The 24,488-nt window shown below is 46.4% G+C and overlaps 2 protein-coding genes across 3 annotated transcripts; both read right to left on the reverse strand.

Moving 5' to 3' along the window:
• Nucleotides 1–5,402: 5,402 nt before the first annotated feature.
• Nucleotides 5,403–13,765, reverse strand: ntd5 (ntl-dependent gene 5). The gene is made up of 8 exons (XM_061081784.1): nucleotides 13,692–13,765; nucleotides 12,233–12,367; nucleotides 11,562–11,753; nucleotides 7,753–7,876; nucleotides 7,223–7,299; nucleotides 6,465–6,647; nucleotides 6,085–6,282; nucleotides 5,403–5,906 (listed from the first exon to the last, which is right to left on the reverse strand). Exons 1-8 carry the CDS (start codon nucleotides 13,756–13,758, stop codon nucleotides 5,776–5,778), a joined length of 1,107 nt encoding a protein of 368 aa, XP_060937767.1. The 5' UTR covers nucleotides 13,759–13,765; the 3' UTR covers nucleotides 5,403–5,775.
• Nucleotides 13,766–14,594: 829 nt separating this feature from the next.
• dbpb (D site albumin promoter binding protein b) lies at nucleotides 14,595–23,521 on the reverse strand. 2 transcript variants are annotated; one of them, XM_061081980.1, is made up of 4 exons: nucleotides 23,330–23,521; nucleotides 22,148–22,621; nucleotides 18,125–18,384; nucleotides 14,595–16,954 (listed from the first exon to the last, which is right to left on the reverse strand). In XM_061081980.1, the coding sequence occupies exons 1-4, from the start codon at nucleotides 23,517–23,519 to the stop codon at nucleotides 16,739–16,741; spliced, it is 1,140 nt and encodes a 379-aa protein (XP_060937963.1). In that variant the 5' UTR covers nucleotides 23,520–23,521; the 3' UTR covers nucleotides 14,595–16,738. The 2 variants fall into 2 exon arrangements, with proteins under 2 accessions (XP_060937963.1, XP_060937962.1); XM_061081979.1 differs by having other exon boundaries at nucleotides 18,086–18,384.
• Between the last annotated feature and the right edge of the window lie 967 nt (nucleotides 23,522–24,488).

Below are 24,488 nucleotides of genomic sequence, written 5' to 3' on the forward strand. Positions count from 1 at the left end.
ATTTGCACCAGTTAAACTCTAAAAACCCACTGAATGTAACCTGCTCAGCATCAAACTTTCTCCAAACAACTGCTCCTGTCGCTCTGTATCTACTGAATGTGTAAATTAAAGTTATTATTAACAAATTAAAAAACAACTGATTACCACAACACTCAGTGGAAGGATGTGATATGAGTCTGGGAATGACTTTTGGTTGCAGATCCATTTTGTTTAACATTATGAGATTTCTCTATATTATTATTGATTTCTTAGAGAATAATCCATGAATGCTGGTAAAGATTAATCAGAGATGTTTTGTGGACTCACATCTTTGAGTGTGTGCACTTTAGTTCAGATCAGAATAAAGTGGTTCCTGAAGGGGAGTGTTGGGTCTTGGCAGAGGTTTGTGTATCGATCAGTTGATAGAAAACAAATCAAGTGTTTGGATATCATAACAGTGTAATTGGTCATTTTTCTAATTGAAAAGTCAAATACTTAAAGGTCCTAGTTTCTAAAATATCAATGTCTTCAGTTTTTTCTTTGCTTTATATTATTTTAAACTTAATATTCGGGAGTTTTAATGTTTGGCTTAGAAGATTCAGAATATCTACGTTTTCAGACTGGGAAAAAGTGAATAACTGTTTAATTTTGAAACCCCTTGGTAGAATAATCAATAATGGAAATAATCATTCATTCTCAGCGTGTTTCTGCAGCTCCAGAATGGCCAGAAGAAATCAGCTCCTCTTATTGCAATAATAATTTGAGACATCTGTTCAAGTGACGTCTGTTATTATTACCTGCAGATGGCTGGAGCGTTTGAAGGCTTTGCCGCACTGCTGGCAAACGTGAGGCTTCTTCTGCGAGTGCGTGATGGCGTGGCGCTCCAGGTCGGAGAGGTAAAAGAAGACGCGCGGGCACAGCTGGCAGTACAACACCCGGCGGGCCGCCAGAGAGTTGGGCGACGCCGCTGGAGAGAGAGGATCCAGCGGGTCGAGCAGATCCGTGGGGAGCATGGGTCCGACGGGCGGGGAGGGAGGAGCGGCCATGTTTGAGAAGTAAAGGTGGTCGTCCAGAGGTAAATGTTCCGAGTGCAGGTCGCGGGGGTCGAATCTGGACTCCGAGGCCGGGGATTGAGCGTCTGCCTCGGAGCTGGGCAGAGCTGAGGGGTCAAAGGTCATACTGGCAGACGGCAGGTGAGGAGAGGCTTCTGCAAAAGTTGATGGCTTGTCGTTTTCATTTGAGATTCCTGCGGCAGATATGGCTTCAGTTCCAGGGTTTGACTCAGCGGAGGTGGTCTGAGCACGGAGAGGGGGGGCCGTGCTGTTGTGGTCACTCTGGGGAGCAGGAGAGGACGAAGGGTCAGCAAGGGCCGACCCAGAGTTTACATGAGTCGCTCCTGACAGGACGACAGGGGGGTCACCGGGGCCCAGTCTGATGACAGGGTGGGACAGCGTGCTCAGAGGGGACCCCAGCGAGCCCACCTGACCACAGGCCAACGGGAGGGAGAGCGGCGCCGATGCTGCGGTGATCTGAGACAGCTGACCCGTCGAGGGGTCCAGGACAGCGATGGGGGTGGAGGTAGAGTCGCCCGACAAGGAGGTCACAGAGGAGAGGAGAAGGAACACGGGGGTGGAAGCACCGGGTGAGGTCTGAGCGCCGGAGAGGGGAAGCGAGAGACCCAAGGGAGCGGAGGAGAGCTGAGGAGAGGAGGAGGAGGACAGGAGGAGGATAGGAGCATGGGTTGAAGGGTTAGTGAGGATCTGGATTTGCTGACTGGGGACAGAAATCCCAGGAGGAGGGGACAGAGCAGCATCGGCCTCCTGGATCGCTTTCATGTTTGAGTCTGAGGCCTGTGAGGGATCCGAGTTCAGAAACAAACTCGTGAGGGCGTCTGGAGCGTTTTTCGGATCAGCACCAAGTGACGCTGACTCGGTTCCAGGGGCCGTATCAGAAAGTGCATTATCGAAACTTTGGCTGAGGCTCGGCTCTGCTAACTCCGACGACTCCTTTCCTTCCACCTCCGCTGAACGAGCCTGATCCGAGCTGGGATCCTCCGGCGTGGAAGCATCGACCTGCGGCACTTTCACTCCATCGGGACTGAGAGTGTACGGGATTCCCTGCTCGTCTATGAGAAGAAGGTCGTCAATGTCACAGTCTATCGAGGGGAGGGAGGCAAAGACAGAGGAAGAAAAGAAATGGGGAGACAGAAGAGAGTCTTCAAGTGTCTCTGTGTGGTGATCGTCCTCTTCTACTACGTCTCTGTCTCCGTCTCCATCGTACTCATCTACCTCCATCACCAGCGAGGTCTCACAGCCAGAATCCTCCAGACAGCCCCCACACCTCCTCTGCAGACCCTCTCCATACTTGGGTAAACTCAGGTCCAGTGGTTCCGTCTGTTCCTCCGTCCCCACCTCGCCGAACGTCTCATACGTCTCCAAGTGCAATTTTTGCAAAATCAAAGGAATATTTTTCTCAATTTCTCCCTCTGTAGTTTCATCTTTCATCATCTTCCAACTCTGTGTTTTATCTATTAGAGCTGCAGACAAATCCAAAACATCTCCCTCTCTGCACATTTTATTCCCTCTCTCGGCTTCCGTCTCGTGGAATGATTCTTCCTCATGTTCCTCTGCCTTTTGACGAGCACCTTCCTTGAGTCCAGCTCCATGTTTGACGTCAGGTATTCGGATCTCTCCTCTGTGTCTCCCTGCTCCTGATGAGGCCAGAACAGGCCTCCTGAAGTGTGTGCGAGCAAAGTCTTTGGTCCGGCTGATGGCGGAGTTGGTGATTGGCCTCTCGCACCGTGGGGGGACGACAATTTGGATCCTGATTGGCTGGCTCCGCAGAGCAGGCACTCCGGTCTTGACTGTAATTGGCCGCCTGAGCCCACCGATCTTCCTTGTTTCCTGAGAGGCTGGCTTGGAGTTCCCGCCCCCCTCCGGCTTTCTCCCATTGACTGGAGGAGCATCCTGTGTGAGGATGGTCACCGCTGCTGTGACCGGGCCTGGCTGGAGGTTACCTGGTACAGTACCCAGGGAGGGTTTGTCCTCTGAGTCCCAGCAGCCGCCTGTCACTGCCTCTGGTCCCCCTGCACACCGGCTGCCATTTTGGGCATCCAGACTGCCACTGGTCAGGACTGAAGCCAACTGAGAATCCATTTTGGGGCATACCTATTTCTATCTCTGTGAAGTGGGGAGGGGGATAGAATAATGAATTAGAAATTTAGAGTTGCAGAATGAGGAGAAAACATTTCATGAATGGCAAAGGAAGTAAACACATATCCTGTGATATCTGCCTTTTAGGGGTCAAGTGAGCAAACAGCCAATATCATCACTGTTTTTTTTTTTTTTAAATATTAAAACCACAGATTAAACTCCTTTATCTCTAACTGACTCACATGACACCTCCCTCCTCCTTCTCCTCCTCCTCCACCTCCTCTTCCTCCTCAACACGAGATGCTCCTGGTAATTGTGCTGTTACCCTGCATGATCCAAAATTACATCTCGGCTAAATTGTGAGCGATCGATCCACAGAAAGGCACCGGAGCGCAGGAGGGTCCGAGGGATGCGAGCGAGGCGACATTTCCTCCCTCGCACTTCCACCGCGATCCACATGCGATCCTAATAACAAAACGCGTCATTCTAAAAATATTATTAATTTTCCGTTAACATTTCCAGGCTGGTTTAGTTTTTTTTTGTTCAGTCTATGGGGATAAAGCGACGAGCACTGGACGAGACGCCATTACGCACGGTCCTAGGTCCGAACCGCCCGTGTGGCCGCTGTGCGCCCTGACAGCTCTCGGACCCGGGACATCTCTAACCGCAGGAGGAGCAGCAGGAGGAGCAGGAGGAGCAGGAGGAGGAGAACCGTGTTTGTTTGCAGACAACGCTTCCCCCTCCTCAGCTTCCTCGAACCCGCAGCTTCCTCGAACCCGCAGCCAGCCATTTTAAGAGCCGAGGGTCCGAGGCACCGGGAGCGCAGCCCGGCGGTTCCGGGACCAACTTCCCCCCGGAGCGCTGTCATCTCTCCCCGGCCCCACGCTGCTGCCAGAGCCGGGGCAGGACGCTCTGGATCCCGGTTCAAAAAAACTGTATACATCTGAACTGTACTCCACCCTCGCTGCATGCACAGGGACTGGCTTACCCGAGCTGCGGAGGCTTCCGGAGGACCAAATATGACTGTGCAGTGTAAAGGGTGATGCTGCGAATGCAGAGGGAGGGAGGGGTCAAGGGGAGTTGCTATGGTGTCGCAGCCTACCGGGTCCGAGCAGTGGCCATGTTCAGCCTATGAGTATGGTTGAACCTGCAGCCTGCACACTGAGAGTCTGTGTGTGTCAGTGTGTGTATGTGTGTGTGTGTGTGTGTGTCACAGGGAGGATGGAGAGAACAGGGACTCACACAGCATGTGCACTACATGAAAGAAAAGGAAACTGTTTACACACAATTTTTTTTTATTTTAAATAATTTCAACTTACAAGCCCGAAGACTTGATGCATCAGGCTGAAGAGGTCAAATCACACATCACAGGGTCACACTGAGTACATGGAGGTGTCATGGAGGAGGATGTATGTGCATTAAGCCACAGAAAAGAAACTGTTTTGACATTATTTTTTACCTCAAATCATTCAAACCTTGAGACTTCATCAGGCTGAACAGAGAGATTAAAATAGATACATGTATTTGTCCCAAACAAGCACACTGAGTGAGTATATGGGAGGGACATTTAACCTCTGCTTTTAACCCATCTGGTGCAGGACACACAGAGCAGTGAGCAGCCATGTACGGCGCCCGGGGAGCAGATGTTGGGGGAGTAAGGTGCCTTGCTCAAGGGCACTAGACTGGGTAGGGAGAATCCTCTTGGATTTTTGGACAGATCAATCCAGGTTCGTCTTTTTGATGTTTCTCCGTGGAGTCGAACCAGAGACGAACCGGAGACCTTTTCTGCCCATAGTCCAAGTTTCTGCCACTAGTCCACCGCCTCTCCCATATACTCACTCAGTACATGAAGGTATCATAACTGCTGGGGCCTGTATCATGGAAGCCTGTGATTGCATCTGTACCCTGAGTGAAGGTTGTAGTCCCGCCTGCAGTGAGATAGTGAGCAGGGGACGTGAGCATGATACCGGCCGAGTGGCCACATTCAGCCTGTGAGTATCGAACCTGCGGCCTCAGAGTCACAGAGACCAGGCAGGTGGAGAAAAAAGAACAACCCTAACAATTTTTGAAACTAACGATTTAGTAGCACTTAAATGGCACTTACTTAAAGCATTTTGTAGTTTTGCTTTATTTTTGAAGAACTTGTACTTTCTGGATTCTTGTTGTTCTTGGTTTGTACCCTCGGGGTTGAATGCACTTATTGTAAGTCGCTTTGGATAAAAGCGTCAGCTAAATGAAATGTAATGTAATGTAAAGACACATGCACTTGAAGTCATACAGATTTATACGCAATCAATAATAAAAAAAAAAGGAAACCGGTTCTACATTGTTTTTATTTCAAATCATTTAATCTTACAAGCCCTAAGACTTGATGCGTCAGGTTGAACCAGGAGAGAAATCGCGAAGTGAGATATCACAGAGTCATAAGGTTACATGAACATAACTGCTATAGCACACACTATTGTACTATATATACATAATCATCATGGAGGTCTATGATTGCATCTGGAGGAGGATGACAGATATACTGTAGGGTTATAATCCCACCTGCACACCAGCGTCCAGCCGACCATGATCGTCGAAGCAGCAGGATGGTGGAGCTCTCTGAAGGAGAACAGCTGCTGGTGGGAGTTCGGGGGGGGGTTTAGTGTTGAGTGTCGGCTGGTGGGCCGGGGTCAGAAGTGAGAGGTCGTCCCTCCACGTCAGCAGGCTGACACTCTTCGATCTCCGAGATGAGCCGATGAGGGAAGAGTTTGAACTGCAGCCATGTGGGCTCTGGAAAAAACAGAGGGAACGTGCAGGAGTGATGCAGAAGTCTCCAAATGTCAATAATGTGAATCAGAGCCTCCTAATGTTCCTCTGACTCACACAGTGAAACAGATCATAGTGTTCCGTGTGTGTGTGTGTGTGTGTGTGTGTGTGTGTGTGTGTGTGTGTTTGAGTGTGTGTTTACCCAGGTAGCATGCTGGTGGCTCCAGCTTTCCGTCGAAGCACGTTTGGATGGCAGTGAAGCTGCACGGCTGGGAAAAACGTTTGCAGTAGAACGCCACCTTTTCTCCGTGAGGCACCATGGCGTCTGTCACGTCAAAGGGCCAACGCTTCACTCCACCGATCATCACACGGCTCCTCTCAGCAGGGATGAGACAGCGAGCTGAGAGAAGGATCAACAAGGCACCAGAGTATGAATCCTTAAATTATCTTCACACATGCATATTTATATGTTTTCCAGGCATGTTCACGTGTGTCTTATTGTCACATTGGATGTATCACAGGGAGTTATAAGGCTGGTTTCTATGTGCTCAAACAAACCCCACCACCCTCCACCACTCTCACCTCTGCAGTAAGGGGGCGACGCGCTCCAGCTGCCGTTGGACAGGCAGGTGACCTTCTGGGGTCCGTCCAGGAGGAAGTTTTTCTTGCAGAGGTAGTGAATGTCAAAGCCGACCTCATATTCAGTCTTCTGCACGGCCACCACGTAGCCATGCTCCACGTCGCGCAGAGGCTGACAGTACACCGCTGAAAGAGTGTGTGGGAGGGGAGCAGATTACCAGGAAATCCACTCGTATTTCAAAAAATATGAATATGATTAACACTGGATATTTTTACCTGCATCTGACATTGACTTTAGAGTTGAACTACAGATGTAATTGCATTTTTTAACCCTTGTCATTCAGCCAGGGTCAGTTTTATTTCTCTTAGTCTGATTCGAGTTGAAAGAATTTACCAGTGAAGACTAGGCCATGTAATACCAGGATTAACCACAAGATGGCAGAAAAAGACTGCCAAAGAGAGCAGAGCATTTTGAAAGTGGACTTGCAGGGAGTGTGTGTGTGCTTCTGTCTGTCTCCATTGATTCACCCTTTCTCGCATATATGAACACACAATCACACACTTGCACACACACAAATACACACACAACGATGGGAAAGAACTCTTCAGTTTATGCTAAATGACTGACTCACACCTCACCTTCTCCTGCTAACCTTGGGAGATGCACGAAGTCACACAGAGTGCAAGGTCGATGCAACACACGCCTCTCTCACAAAAACACACACATTATTGTGCAGTGCAGCATGCTCCTGCACACTTACTTTTGCAGATGGGATGAGGATACTGCCAGGTCTGATTGTCCTGACAGAAATTTTCACTGCTCCCCACTATATCGGCTCTGCAGGACAGAAGAGAGAGAGTCAAGACGACAGACGTACAGTACTGACGGCTAAGAGAAAAAGTGATGGAGGAAATAAACTATACATTATTCTTTTTTTCTCTCTCTCTCTCTTTCTTTCAAACTGTCGAACTGTTGTGCGTGCACGGTTCTGACTGACACATCCACTCAGGCTCATCTTAGCCTGTGAGATGAGTCAGTGTGTAAAAGGGAGTCAATACACGATTAGACTGTAATGACCTAGTTAGTTCAGTGTTGAGACTGTCAGCTGGGAGATCAAAATGAATTCCCTGCCATTCATCGCTCGACACCCATCGTTACCCAACAACACCTCTCCTGCGTTCAAGGCTTCCCGTCATCTCACTTCCTCCATTTCTGCCTTCGTGCCATTTCAGGTTTTCAGAGCCTTTGCCCACGCTCGCTCACATTCTCCTCCCAGCAGCCCCCTCTCACCCAGACAAGCAGCTGTAGCGGATGGAGGTTCCTACGGTGGCGTCGCCCTGGATGCTGAAGGTGTCGATGACCTCCTCGGGCAGAGGGCAGGTCTGGGCAGCAGCAGGTTCGGCCGACTGACTCTCTGAAGGTCAGAGAGGAAAAAGCGGTTAGAGACGAGGATGAAGACAGATGAGCAGAGGTGGAGGAAGTGTTCAGATTCTTTATCTACATGAAAGAAGCAATAAAACTCTACATCATACTCAGATTCATGGATTAAAAATGCAACACAAGGAAGAGAATGCAGTAGAAAAAGCAGAGTGTCCTTGATGCAAGTGTTACACAAAAACTAACAACTGATGTTGACCTAGAAATGGGTAAGAAGCATTTGACTGTGTAGTTGCACAACGTGGACTAATTTTGCAATTAAGTATTTATCAATTGGGCTCTTTAGTGCATAACACAGAAAATTCTCTCAATTTATTTTTTGTTTGTGAATTAATGATTTCTAAAGTACTTAGTTGTCTACAAGCTGCTAACAGAGTCAAGTGGGGATATTTATATATATATATATATATTCCTCTCAAATTATTTTGATTGCATCTTTATTAAATAAGAAAATCTGAAAAGCCAGAGATGGGATGTCACTACTACTAAATGTATTAATTCTGTAGTTACAGTTAAAGTTCGAGGTACTAGTACTTTACTCAATGCAATAATAATTATACAATAAGATGCATTTGTTTACTTGTAAATACTACTACCACAATACTATGTGAATTAAATGCATCCGTATTTACAAATAACCCAATAGTTATATAGTAGATATAACATCTGCAGAACTTTTTCTTGCATTGAGTAACATTCTGCACTGCTTGGGCCAATTAAAGTAAATAGATGACTTACTAACTCAAATACTTGTTTTTTATTTCGATTACTACTTGCTGGATACCTACATGTTCCACCTCTTCTCTTCCTAAACTTGTCAGTTTGAATAGTTTTTGTTCCAATGATAGATAGATCGAAACTATTTAAAGTACATAAAGTCAACTTTGACCAGCTGGTGCACTAAGCAGATCAGAGACCAGTGAAGAAACAGTGAGGGAGGATGGAAAGATAGAAACATCCATCCATGCTACCTCGTATGACTTGTGCTACACTCAAGGTTTCTATTCTAGTGACCCACAGAGGCGTTTCACCCCAAATGTTGTTATTTAAGTTGAAAAAACCCTTCTTAGGTAATAAATCAAAGTTCGACGAGCCACAGAAACGCTGCCCAACACCTCTCCAAGCTCACAGCTATATATCTGTGATTGTGTAACACCTAGCGCTGTTCATCCCTGGAAGTTTGAGTACCTCACGCTCGTGGATATATAAATATCAAGAGTGGTGCTTGGAGAGAGGCTGCAGCGACCCGAGCTGCATCAAGCGCAGGGTTTTTTGAGCTCAACGCGGATTTGAAAGGCAGAGACAGCACTTGCCTGAGGGCTGTCTTAGGTATCTGAGGCCGACATATAAGAATGTAAAGGGACCTATGGGAGAGGGAGAGTTACGGGTCTGTTTGGCTGCAGATGAGAGCCTGAAGCCAGGTTCTGTTTTCACATACCGCCCCTCTCCTGCCTCATACTGCTGCCACCCACACAGGCTGCAGCACCAAACTGCTACCGAGAAGAACAGGTATATTAAATTCACCTTTTCCGAAAAAATTTGACAAATTGTGATTTTGAATGAGCCGCAGCGTTAAATCCATCAGATTGAGATGGAGACAGACGATGCAAAGGACCAACCAGGCGTCGTATAAACCCCCCTTTTGCTGTTTTTACTCTGTTTTACTCAGGCAAATACACACACCGACATATCTACACACCACTAACACTGAATAGCCCAGAGCTGCGTGCCTGTCCTTGGCTCTCATTGTAGAGAGAGACCTTATCAGAGGCCTCAGATGGAAGAGGATGAGAGGAGAGAGAGAGATGAGAGGAAAAGAGGATGAGAGGAGAGAGCAGCGGAGAACAGGGAACAGAAAGGCCTGGAGCAGCATGAGCAAGAAAGCTCTCTGACTCTCCTGACTGTGATCTGTCGCCCACACACACACACACACACACACACACACACACACACACACACACACACACACAAACACACACACGCACACAAACATAAACTCTGTGACACATGTGCAGTCCGCCCCCCCACACATACACATCTAATGTACACAGAAAAAACCTGCCTCCCTACCTCTCTCTCTCTCTCTCTCTAACAAACACATTTTGGTACACACACACACACACACACACACACAGCAGACACACACTCACACTGGCACACACACACAGCAGACACACACTCACACTCACACAGTGTGCACGCAGCTCTGTGCCACTTTGACAGTGATCCGCCGCCCACTGCCTCTCATCAGGCATGAAGGAGCTCGACTCACACTCTAACACATATGCAGGAGGACGCACAATACGAAACGCTCTCACACGTTCAAAACCCACCTACCTTCTGCCCGTCTCCCAGCAGGTGCATACTCTACGAGGGAGCTGAGAATCGTATCCCCTGGTTCACATCTTGGAATAGATACAGAAAGAATCTCCAGGGTGAGACCAGGACCCAGCTGGGCCGAGGACTCGTAGGGAAACAGCCTCACCGGGGCCCCAGTTGTGAGATGAAAGCACCAGGATTTAGATTCAGAGCAGCAATAAACTCTCAGGTGCTGCACGTTCATGAGATCTGTCTTTATCCTTTCATATTATTGATGGTTTTAGTTCATGTGCTGCTGTGCAACGTTATGGCACAGTGGTGAGTGTAATAAGGCTGCACAGCAAGAGCACAAATAATGCCTTCACAGTGTCCCTCTATATTTAGTGAGACGGAAAATTAAAATAATTCACCACTCCAGTATCTCAGGGCACAGTGGTTGGTCGTTAATAAACATAAATCATAGCGATCGCTCCTGTATTTTTTGGGGGAGAGAATTTACTTCAGCTGCTCGTGAGTTTGTCTGGATTTGTTCACAGCTCCACTCTGACTCGGTGGCCTAAACGAGTTCATAATTTACATGTCCTACATATTACATTCTGGGTTAATTAAGAGATGGCAAAAGTTGTATAAGCACATGAAACTTTTAGGCTTTAGCAGTTTGTGGCGTTGGATTTTTGTTTTAACTCTGATCAAGAGGATGCAGTTCACCATGGTTACATTGGGTTGGCTGTAATTTGGGTTTCTGTTGTATTTTATTGGTTTCTATAGTGTTGTATAAGATATATAGTATAGTTTATTTTCTTCACTCTTGGATAACAGCACACAAGAGAAGAGCGAAATAATGCACCACACAATAACACCTCAAACTGTGTCCAAAAAGACGGACAAACACACATAAAATCGTTTTGTGACATGTAGTGCACATACAAACATGTAATACACATGTGCATATCCATCTACGTGCACATGCGTGTGCGTTCGGCTTTCGTCGCCTCTATAAACTTAGCTACAGCTCAGGAGTAAAACCCTCTGACAGCCAATATGAACAACTACAGCTCTGGTTGCTATGGTGACGAGGAGAATAGGTCCCAGTTGTGCAATGTCTCAGTCGGAACAGTCACAGAGGGGTTTCGTTTCTGAATATCACTCTGTCGCTCTCTGCCTCTCCGTCTCTGAAGAGCTTTGTTTATTCCCTGACCATCGCTGACCTCCACATGCTGCTTTCGTTAAATAAAAGACAATATATTGAATCCGTTCCTCCAGATGTTCATTGCCTCCATGTTATGAGGATGAAGCGGAGTGAGCAACGTTTTTTTTTTTTTTTCTGATGAACTCAAACCCACCTGTGCAGACGGGCTCATCCCCGCTCCACTGTCGGTCACCCTGACAACGGCGAATAGTGGCATCCAAGCCATTGGGCAACGAGAATCCAGGCGTGCAGCGCACTTCAAGCAGGGCCGAGAAGGAGTGAGTGGGTGAGAGGAGGTGGGCCGCCGAGTTCTCACTGGAGGCCAGAGGCCAGGGACAAGTACGACCTGAGGAGAAAAGAGAGGATCCGGAGAGAGGAGAGTGAGAGAGAGAGAGAGAGCAGGAGGAAGGGAACAAAACATTTGTTTGTTGTTCTTTGTACAGCAGAAATGAAATGGTTTGCTCTAAACCACTTTAAAAGAGCACTAATGAGGTTGTATAACTAGGCTGGATCCATGCACAGTGCCCCTTTTTACAGTGTGCAGGCATAATAAAAAGCTTGTGTTCAGCGTTGGCATAGGGCATGTTTTCAGCTCCGATTTTTGTACATGACCGAGGCTTTTATTTTATTTTCCAGGAAACACACACACACCCACACAGACACAGATGTATGTTGGCACAGCTGTGTATACACACACACACACACACACACACTCTCACACATACACACACACACACCACCACACACACACACAGTGCTAATGACTGAGCCCCACTGTGGCATTCACAGTGACAATTGAGGGCACACATGCATACAAATAGTTACCTGGAGCCACACAGCTGAGGCCACACTGGCCGTCACACAGACACTGGCGCTTGCTGCCACAGTCTTTGTCGTCTTTGCAGTGCCGAGGACACGTCCTCCCTCTCTCGTCTCCCAGAAGTCTCTCCGGACACGACCCTGTTGTGATACCACACACACACACTGTCACACCGCCGCGGCAACTGTCCCTCTGTTTACCTCTGTTCTACACCATTTGTGGCCCCTTGTAAAAGTTGTAAACACACAGGGCCGTGATGGGATTTTATTGCCATTTCTGCTTTGCTTTGTGTCAGAGGGAAAGCAAAGTCAGTGTGGGTGGCCCGGGCAAACAGTTGCCACCCAGGTTGCCAGATGAGTAAGTTTAGATGGCAGCCCTTCAAATTTCAGTCTTTCTGTGGAGTGTTCAGTGAGTTCATGTTAAAGCTTCATTCTGTGGATTGTCATTAATTCATTTTCCCAGTGGAGAAAAAGTCTGACATGAAACTCACATTTGAACAGGATCTATCTACGGGGATACTCCAGTACTTACAGCCCCTCCTCATTTCCTTTACTCCACCATATGGGCTCCATCACACATTATAAACCCAGAGCCTCCACATTATACAATAATATCGACACACCCTAAATGTCCAGAACATTTGAGGGGGGAGAGGAAGGGGTCCCCCATATTTCATCTCTGAGAATGAAAACATGTGTGTTACTGTATTCACTCGGCCCACAGCACATGTGACCACAAACACATACGTAATGCGCCCATGCACGCACGATCTTCCCAGAACAGCACGGACACACAGTGTACAGTGCACAGTGTACGGAATATTAGAAATGTAATTTGTTATTGCAAATCTGAAATGAGGATATGGGAGATCTAGAATCTCCTTTGACGGTGTGTGAAGGGTCAGTGATGATCCAACACAACACAATGCATTCACCACAATACCTTAGAAACATTTACCATCACTTTGTGCAAACACGATTTGCATTTTGAGGGAAAATGACATGATTTGAATCAAAATAAAACAAGGATAAAGATGATGATAAATACATTGACTTACTTGACATGAGTAACCCTTCAGGACTGTATGCTGCTGCCAAATATTCATCTTTCATTTGTCTTAATTCACCATCAACATTATTGACTCAACTGAGAACTTTTCAATATGTGCACGAGGAGCAAAAGTACACACAGTGCACTTCATAGTCTCATTCTTAATTAATGCTAATGATTAAGTGCATCTATTTGATTAATTGCATGGTCCCAGGCCCAGTCTGCACCTTTACACCTTCATTAATCAATCTCAACCACAGCAGAAGTCGAGGTGGAAAAGTTCAACCGGTCAATAATGACGTAGAATTAATATGTGATCATTCCCCTTTGCATTCCCAGGTCCCGCTGTGTTTGCTCTGTATGCAGGGGTCAGTGTGAGTGATAAGAGTGATGTGGAGAGTCGGGGGGGCTCACCTGGAGTCTGCAGGGACACGGTTCCAGCCAGAGCCCACAGGGAGAGCAGCAGCAGAGCACAGTCCATCCTCAGAGCCAGGCCTCGGACGATATGAGGGAGGGACGCACAGACACTGCATTTTTAAGGAAAGGGGGGAACAAAGGGTGGGAGAGAGTACAAGGGTTGGGGGGGGGGGGGGAGTCACGGAGGGGGCAAGGCAGAGAGGAGGGGGTGTGTGTCGGGGGTGTGCGAGTGAGTGTGGGGAGGGGGGGCACAGGCCAGGAGCACACAACATCTGGTTCGTGTTGAGGAGTAGAGGAGTTAGGAAAATTCCAGTCTGCAGGACCTTTCACCCATTTCTGTTGGGAGAGCAGATGGGTGGGGGGCATAAACATGGCTGTTGACCCAACAACAATAATAATAAAAAAAACAGCAGCAAACAAACGAAAGATAAATGTGAGTGGAGTAAAGGAAGTGGATTTTTACCTGACGTCGTGTTTCTCCTCCAAACAGGCAGCTTGGTGTGACTTGTGTTATCATGATAAAGAGCAGACAGACTCTTATTGGCTCTTCAGAACAAAATGTTCTCTGATATTCATCTGCACTGAAGAATAAATCCCCATAAACAGGAAGTTGTAATTTAGGAAGGTATAAAATGCCCATTAAGTGTTCGAGAGGAGGAAACGCTGCTGCTGTGGGGCAAGAATGCACATTTGGAAGTGTTTGACTATAAAAGGAATGTATGGAGTGTAAACAAAACAGGGAGGAAATCAAAACAAGTCGTTCAGCGCGTACTACAGTCTGGTTATTAAGTAGCAGAGCGGAAATTTGACTGTAGAAAACTGGCTTTGATTTAAGATTCAAGCCACCCGAGCAACTCAAACCTTAAATACATGGAACACATGAGAGAAGCAGAGCAGTAGTGCATGAGAACAATCTTTTATTGGTGTTTTTTGGGAAATCTCAACTACATCCAAATAACCAGCGCCGAGTGGACTGGGCACCATGGACACCACTGATGCAGCAGGGCAGTTGTAGTTCAATTAAGAGTCACTAGATTCATCAGCCGCATCTGTGAGGATATTAGAGACTAGAATCCTGCCGGGAGAGCAAACAATCACTGATTGAGGGTGATAAAGGCTGAAATAAACCAACACGGAGCATATTGACAGTGTGCATAGTCCATACACCGCTGAGGAACAGAAGAGGACGTCGTCGAGGGGAAAAGAAAGTCTGCAATGAGCATCATGTTCAAGTTATTGAGCCTCTTTTTTTGAAATCCAAGGAGGAACAGGTGGCAGTAGTGTCCGTAGCAGAAGAGCGTCTGCAGGTCTGAGACGGGATGGAAATAACAGAGTGAGGGTTTCTCTTCTTTTTATCCAATGGAATAGTCTTTCTGAGGAACAATGAATATCAAAGACGTTTCAAGGTGCAACAGATCACGTTCATCCAACGAAAGAAAATAATTCAGTAATATAGAACAGCAATAATAAGAGGGATAATCATCATAATCATAACAATAATAATAGCAGTAATGGTACCTACTCACCATGGTCATTAAGGGGATTAAAATCACACTCTATTACTAGTCATCCCTCCCCCACGAACATAACATAGTGTACCATGGCCCTGTGCAGGTGATGTGGGTACACAGAGACGTTCATAGATACAGTATAAAGTAAGCAGTAATAATAGGAGTAAACAGTAAGGAAGGAGCAGTATTGAAAAAAGCACTACATAGCAACAAGCTTTGTGAATCAACATAGGAAATTTTGGCTTTTATTTCTCCCAGAAATCTGAGAAATTAACACCATTCCACTCGACGGGTGTTCTCGACCCATCTCCTGGAATACATCACATACACAAAATAGTATAGGCCTATCCAATATACACATCATTCCTCCCCCCTGCAATAATGCTAATTATAGTGTGTTCATAAAGTACGGTAAAGTAACGATGTGCGTTTTACTGGGAAGGTTGGATTACTATTTCAGAATACATTACAACACTGAGATTTGAGCTTTCTCTATGTACTGTCCAGGTACAAGGGAGACACCGGGACCGATTGTTTCCTGGAGGAGTTGACAGTGAACGGGGGAGGCAGCAGACAGAAAGAGAGCCTCTGGGTTTGTCCATACAGACAAATAGATATGCGGATCGGGAGGAGCAGATTTGCCCTGGGCTTCACGACAAGAGTGAAACACCAGGGAGGAGTTAAAAAGCACTCCGCTGGGATCGAGGAGATAAAAGATACAAGTATGGACTCGTGAAAGATGCACCGATCTCACATATACGGCCGAGGTATCAGGAATTTATGTGGGTGAAGTAAAGTCAATTCAAAAAGGTGAACACACATGACCGGACAAGACATGTGTTAGGATAATGCGGAGCCGTTTACATGCGTCTCTCATTCTGCCGCTCTCTCTCCCCCCCCTGCACGCCCATTCCCAGTGACAGAAACAGAACAGGAATAACCATAGAAATTAAGTGCTTGAGTAAAATCCACAAAAATGTCAAACTATACGATTCTGAGATAATTTTGCTCTCTATATTACAATTTGTTACATGCGTCCTCGCCACTGCTGCTGCATCCTGACTACAAGAATCAAGTTGAAAAATAACCATCGATGGCTGACCACCTGTGAAAACAGCTTCTGACTGGTCTATCATAAAAAGAGATTTACCATAGCTTCCCTCCCGTCTCTATGTCCCAGTCGTGTAGAAAATATACAAAATTATTCTCCAAATTTGCTCTCCCTCTAATTTTTCATAAGTATTATAAAAATATACAATTCTCCAATAACAAAACTCTTAAAAGTCACATCTGTCATCTGTTAAATTATTCTCTCCATCCATGACTTTTAAGAGCTGACACCTCAACAAGACACCTGAGCTTCAATACACAAACCTTCTCCTCGTCTTATACATTCATCATCATCATAATCATCATCATCTTCCTCATCATCATTATCCTGACCCCATTCTGTCCATCGTGCAACCCCCCCAAAAATTCAGTCTTGAATCCAGCTTATATTCCTCCTCTTCCTGATTTCGCTCCGGGCCTTCATCACTGATCAGCGAGGCGGTTCTCGTATTTACTGAGGATGTTGCGGCAGCGACCAAGTTCCTTCCGCATCTCGGCCACTTCTTGTCGGAGCGTGGCGTTCTCTCTCTCCAGGTAGGCGGCGCGCACGGTGATCTGGTTCTCTTTGAGACGGCGAGCGTCTCGGGAGCGCTTTGCCGCTTCGTTGTTTTTGTAGCGCCTGGTCCAGTACTTCTCATCCTGGAAGGGGAACAGACAAGACAGCACGTTGGGTATTTCAGCATCTGTCAGAGATCAGATCCAGTAACCAAGCTTGATGAGGTAGAACTGTGTCAATAGAAGGATCAATGAGAACTCAGAGTACTCCTGTTACTGGTAATGTGGGTGTTTGGCCATGAATGAGCGTGGGACATGTTCCTTTCACAAACCTCCTCCTCTGCACTGACTTTATGTCCGAGAGTAACTACAACATGCAAACAGCCTACATGGCTCACATCCCACTGCTGAGGAAACTGAACACAGCTTCAACACTGTTGGGTTGACTGTTGATTAATTCACACTTTTACGACTAATGTAAATGATCCAGTTTTTGAAAGCCTCTAAATAACTCTATATTCATTTTAACTGTTTTCTAAATTCTACTTTGTTGATCTAGTATTTATTGCTATTCTGCTTTCTTTGATTGCTAAAGATTTTATTGTAGAGGAAGGAAAATGATACTTAAATAAATCTTTACTTTCAGTGGTTGGTCAGTGATCTGAAACAGTGAGTCTAAATCCACCATCTTAGATAATATTATTTCAGATCGCTGGATGACCAGTGAATTAATGTATGTAAGTCGCCTTCGCTAACCCTGCAACATGTATGTATGTGTATATACAATATCTATCCATCTATCTAGCTAGGTAGCTACATCTTTCTGTTTATTTCATGTGTGTTTATTATTGCTATGCATTTGTTGTGCATTTGTAGCAAAGCAATTTCCCTGCAGGGATCAATAACCTGTTAGTCATTCTGATTATGATCAAGCTCTTACGTGAATGTGTGTAGTTTCCCTTTTGCTCAGTAAAACGTACCTAAGAATCTGCACAGCAACAATTAGTCCAGAAACCTGTCATGCAACTATCCAATCGCAAAATGCCAAAAGATTTTGGTTAAAGCTTCTCAAGTGACTGGATTTGCTGCTTTTACAGCATTTAGTTATATTATTCTATATTAAATATGTCTGGGTTTTGGACTGTTAACCACCCTTTGCTCTGATAAATTGGGATTAGCATTATGTGTTGCTTTCTGATTACATTCTGGGTTTAGACTCCTCACTTGTGCCTTCAAATGACCTGGTCCTGACCTCAGATTACTTTTGCTCCTCACCCGTGCACAGAATTCTTTTGGTGAGAGGAGATCATTCACCTTCATGTTATCAGGCACCAGGATCTTGCGGGCCTTCTTGATCATTGGCTGTGGTTTGAGCTCCTCTTCGCTGAAGGAGTGCCTCCGGGGGTCGTAGTTATGCTGGCTGGGGCTGCTGGACATAGCCATGTCCGAAGTGTCAGCATCAAACATTCCAGCCCCATCCGGTCCACTGCCGTCGGGCGTCAGCAGAGGTGGACAGGAGGACGAGGAGGAGGAGCAGGGTGACTCACACGACTCGTTCATACTCGTTTGACTCCCTGGAATTACAAGGAAGATATTTGTGTTTTAAATGCTTGTGACTGGACTACATTTAAGACAGATATTGATTCTACTGTCAAACATTAAAGGAGCTGATTACAACAGGCCAGTGTGATAATGACAGGAACACATGCAGCAGTTCACCAAGTTGACCACCAGGTGGAGGCAGAGAGCTGTGGTGTTAGTTGTTGTAAATAACAAAAACTCATTCAATCAGCTTCCATGGCCTGCACGGATTTCAAGAAGACAATTTCAAGCAAGAGTAATCAATCAAAAACAGAGGTATTATGCAGTTACTTCTACTTTTTTTAAATATTATTCTGTAACACGAATAACATCTGTTGAAAATATCTAATGTTCCTTAGGCCTTCCATACTATCTCCACATGCCATTGATATACAATGGAAAAAGTTCACTGTATATGATTTATTACAAACATAAGGACTGGCCATAATGGAAAATCCAAATCAAAACCATTGTTATGGATCATTCATTCTGCATAAGGTCATACTGCCTGTTGGAGAAAAGCAGAACTTTAGTCTTTATGTACCTGAGGATTTTGTGCAATCTCCTTAGCCAACGTCCAGAACCGAAAAACCAATACAGAAATCTAAAAGCGGACGTGTTATGTAACTTTGCACCCCTCCCCTCAAAACCAGTTTCTTTAAGTGGGGCCAATGTAGGGTTACACCTAACCCCACCCCCTTTAAAGGGATAGTTCACTGAAAAAGGAAAATTCACTCATTATCTTCTCACCACTGTGCCGATGATGTGGGGGGGTGGGTGAAGCGTTGAGTCAACAAAATACTTCTGGAGTCTCAGGGGTAAACTTTGTTAGAGCAGAATCCAATATAATTTTAGTCAATGGTGACCTAGACATCCGATGTAATAAAACAACAGAAAAACCATGACATGCCTCCATACTGCTCCTGTGGTATCATCCAAGTGTCTGAAAGCTCTGACATTCATATTCGACTCCATAAGAGGTCATTTACACTGTGTTTTAAGCCTAAAAGTCCACTGTAAGTAAATAAGCTAGGGGGCGTTAGCATGTCAGACGTTCCATGAATGCGTCTCGTAGGAAAATATCAGTGGACTTTTAGGCTAAAAACTTGAGTAAATGACCTTGTTTCAAATCGAATATGAATGTCGGGGCTTGTGGACACTTGGACGACAACACACGAGGAGTATGGAGGCATGTTGTGTTTTTTCTGTTGTTTTACCCCTTAAACTCCAGAAGTGTTTTGTGGACTTAGTGCTGAGTAGATGAGTGAATTTTCATTTTTCAGTGAACTATCCCTTTAAGGTTCTATGCACATCAATGGGGGGACTTCTCTTCCCTTGAGAGGAAAAACACTCCCCTAAATCCTTCCTATAGGATGTGTACACCAACAGACCAATCAGCATCTCTCCTACTAATATAAACATATTCAACAGAATAAAATCAATCAACACTTTAGACTTAATTTAAAAGTTATCTCAACTTATGAAATCACAATATATGGGGAAAACAGAGCACATTGATTTAAGCTCAGGAATAGATGAAGACATGACAGGATATTAACACCACAACCCAGAACAATGACCACAGAAGTGCATCAAAACCATCTAATCGAAACCCGAAGACGTTCTTCTCCTCAAAGATGATAATTAAATTAGACTGACGATGTGGAAACCCCATAAGCAATATAAAAGGAGCATAATAAGTCCTCAAGTAGTAGGAGGAGCAGGCCGTTTTTTGGTTGGAAAAACCAAACCCAGCCCCTCTATCTATGATACTGTACATGTTGGCACCTTCTAAACATGTTATCTGAAGAGCCATAAGCAGCGATCACATGGGTAAAGGCTGTGTAAGGACCAGGTAATATGAGGGCATGTTCTCACACCAGCTGCTCATGACAGTGCAAACTGTTCCTACATGATGTTCCTCTGCTCCACAGCGACAGTGCCACCTTAACACTAACAAACAAGCAGGAGGGCATCTCCAAGAGGAAGTCAAGCGTCCTCCATACAACCAAATATAATGTTAAAATTTGGTTTGGATGGAAAGAAAATATTTATATTCTCTGCCTGTGACTAAACCAGGAGGTTTAAATTATTCATCCCTCCTTAAACCCACCAACCACCTGGTGCAGTGTTTTGCTGGAATGAGAACGGGCAAACCCTGAGCGCCTAGCGGAACATGGCGGCCCCTCTCTCCGCTTTTTTGGAAAGATCTGGAACGCAGACCTGCAAAGTGGATTTGGTGCAATTTTGTCCACATGTCTTCAACCTTCAGAGAGCTTGAGGGTTTTTCCCGCCCGAGAGAAACGGTCCAATATGTTTTTGCATACCTTCCAGGACTCGTACAACAGCATTCCAAGAAGAAGGGAAGCCCGTGAGAAAGTCAATTGTTTCCCTAGTCTATCTTAAGTACTTATTATATTTAAATGAGTTCAGATGTTGTTTGGTTTAATATTTATGAATCAGATGTTGTTTTGACGCCTCTATAATACTACAGCTTCTCTTGTCTTATATCGTGGGAGATGAGAATTACAACATTGGCAAAATCGCCTCAGCCCAAAACGTATAGACCCAACAGTATTTTGTTTTTAAACAGCACAATCGTTTTATGAAAATACAAGACTTGATATAAAATGGGTTTTAATCTGAATGCATGGGCCCTTATCATGTAATATAAAGTCATTATCAGAACACGCACTTTGTCACGGACGGGCTGATTTGAAGGTTCTGCATCAGTATCCCACACAGTGTAAAAAACTCCTCTTGATATCAGTGCGCTTCATGTCATTCAATGGGGATCAAATGTTCGGTTTGAAGTCCAGCAGCACAGTGGAACTCTTCCTGTTGCTTCAGTGTGTCTCCTCCCCCCCCGTGGACTCCTCCTACATGTCTGGTGGCCCTGCCTCTAGTCCTCTCACTCCAGTACTCGCTGCACGTGTACTGACGCGTGCACATGGCTGTGGCGTGTGAAGTGGGGAGAGATTTAAAGACACGCAACCGCAAACACTCCACACGCGCACACACACACACACACACACACACACACACACAATCTCTCTCTCTCTCTCTCCTCTCGCTCTCTCTCTCTCTTAGTGCTGCTCCTGTGACCCTGCTGCACATAAATAATTGGCTGGGAGTGAATGCTGATTGTGTTGTGCACTGCAGAACACTGATCACATGCCAAACTGAGACCAAACCTCCTCGTCAACCCCGACGAAATTGACTCATCAAATAGCTCAGGGCTTAGGCTGCACGTTTCTGTCCTTCACCTCTCTCTCAGTCTTGTTTCTCCACATTTCCCCGATACCAACTTTGAACCCAGCGCCCTGCTGCAAAGTGAAAAGTACATTTCGGTCGGTGTTTAACAGCCCTTCGTGAACTCTGTGTTTTCTCTGTCAGGTTGACTTTGCGTCTAGAGCCATGTGACTGTATCTGCTTGCCTTCAGGTTGACCCCACAGCACAGAAAAAGAATGCTTTGTCAACATGGCAGAATAACCTCAAAGAGGAGTTGAAGTTGTGAATAAATAGCCCATGGGAACAATTCAAACACCACATAACCTTGGTTGCATCTCAACCAATACTGCATTGTAGGGTCTACTGGTGTCATATCAGTGGCAGGGGACTATTTGTCTCTTGCGGCTTGTCGACCTCCATGATACTGTTGTTGTGAGTTAAAACCTTGAAGAATGACATGTCCTTGTTTATCTTTTTGCCCCCTGGTTCAAATGTTTATCTATTCCCTGGAGATCAAAACTCACCATGCAGACAGTCGGTTCCTCCTGCGAGGCTCTGCGGCTGGGCCACCTCCAAGCCAATGAGCGATGGAGAGGAAGAGGGCGAAGAAGACGAGGAGCAAGCCGGGGACGATGGCGGTAGGCACTGGGAACTTTGGCTGGGCACGGCGGACGGGGAGCTCTGCGAGGGGATCTTGGCCGAACTGGAGCTGTTGTTGTTATGCATGGCGCCCATTCCGTTTTCGGTGAGGAACTCCTCCAAGTCCATGTACTGCAGCTGGAAGAGGCCCCCATCTGCCGGCAGTGTGCGATCCCAAAGGAGAGGCCCCAGGAACTGGTTGAAAGGTCCTCCTCCATTTCCACCACTACCACCACTACCAGCACCACCACCAGCACTACCAGCAGCAGCACCACCACCAACGCCATTACTGTTATTACTGCTGACTATTCCACTGTTGTTCCTCGGGGAGTCCTCATCCAGATCCGGTCGGTCTTTATCTGCCAGAGAGAAGAGCCATGGTTAGATCAGGGTGAAGATGAAGACAAACAGCTTTTGGTGTGGTTTCATCTCTAAGTACACAAAGTTCCTCTGGTAAATGGATGCTAACACCAACTCTATAGTCAGACAGAACTAAATGAGGCAGCATGTGTACTCATAAGATGCACTTCTGCAAAATCTGCCTCTCTTTCTATCTCCCATTCACACTCACAGATGGACCAGATGGCAGCTGAATTGCGGCATTAAGGGGGAGCTGAAACCAATTTGTTGCCATAACATATAAGTAAGCTCCTCGGCAAATCTCACAATGGCTGAAGATAAGTTTCTGGCCAGGACGCATGCCTGCACAGAACTCCAGCTGAACCAAAACATGTTATCGCTCTGTGTAATCTGGATCTTAATTTGAGAATCGCTGCAGGGATTATAATCCAGGTGACTACTCAGGAGGATCACGGGGGAGTCATCACGAACGTTGTGGGATGGTTGAATCATTTTTGTGTAAAAATATGCACCAGGAAATATGACAAATGCTATTTGTTACATAAAGTGCTACATGTTTGTATTACAGTAGCAGTGGGTGGGAACGGAGAGGAGTATGACTTATTCAGGCTCTGCCATCGGGTTTATAGTGGAGATGGAGTGTGTCAGGTGACCGTGGTGCACGTTCAACATCAACAACAATGTCAACAACTCGTCGGCTTTCTCACCTTTTGCATCGCTGGGGTTTTTTAAACGCTGCTCCCCCTTCATGGGGTGCTGCAGGAGGGACTTGAGCCCGGCCATGGGGTTGAGGTGGCCCCCTGTGATGGAGCCTGCAGGCTGGGTGCAACTTCCAAACTGTGGGCTGGCTCCGGCTGGGAGGTCGGGGGTGGGGGGCTGAGCGAGCTGCCTGGACATCCTGGACCAGACGGGGGCGCAGAGAGACACCCGAGGGGGGGGTGGGGGGGTCACTTGGAAGGGGGCGCGGGTATCCGAGTGGAGCACCTACCAATGGGACCAGTAGGCTGCTGGATGACTCTGCATGTGTTTGCAAGGAGGGGTGAGGGAGGGGAGAAAGGGGGAGAGAGACACACGTAGTTTTGAGAAGTGTTCATTCGGAATAGAGCAACCATTGTACTGTACAAGTCTACGAGCGGTGCACCCATGACAGTTTTATGACACTTTGAAAACTTCAATGAAATCGTACGCAACTTTTTTTTACCTTTGCTCCTGTGGTTGCGAGTTCCTTATGTGCACGCAGGAATATTCTCATCGAAGTATTCCATCGCAGCCTTGGAGTTGTTTCAAAGTGTGCAGGGGGGGCTCGGGGCTGTTATTCCCGGGAGGAGGAGGAGCAGAGTGGGAGGAACAGCCACACCATCCGAGGAGAAACACTCTCTCCACACAAAATAAACAGCACTTCTTGCAAAAAGACGTGAAAAATGTCACCGAGAGAAGGAGAGGGAGAAAAATGTCTCAATTCAAAAAACTTGTCCAAATGTCCAAAGCTCAAAAAAAAAAAACAAGACTCCGCAAGAGAAATGGAGGTGAAGAGAAGTGAAGGCTCCGTCAGAGCAAAACACCGAGAGAGGCTCGGTGTGCACGGAACAACGCGCACACGCACACGCACGCACACGGCGGCTGAGCTGGTCAGATGACAAGCTGTCTGCTCGGTGCTGTTCTGCTGTCCGTGCGTCGGGAGGAGGAGGAGGAGGAAGAGGAGGAGGAAGAGGAGGGGGGGGGGTCGTTTCCTCTTTCTCTCTGTCTGTACTCTCGTGCACCCGGTGGATCCGGTCACGGGCGCACGGGCTCGGGGGTCTGTGTGTGCACGCTCCACCGTGTCCTCTCTCTCTCTCTCTCTCTCTCTCCCTCTCTCTCTCTCTTCTC

Source organism: Limanda limanda, chromosome 11 (assembly GCF_963576545.1).
Source record: "Limanda limanda chromosome 11, fLimLim1.1, whole genome shotgun sequence".
In the NCBI taxonomy this organism is placed as follows: domain Eukaryota; kingdom Metazoa; phylum Chordata; class Actinopteri; order Pleuronectiformes; family Pleuronectidae; genus Limanda; species Limanda limanda.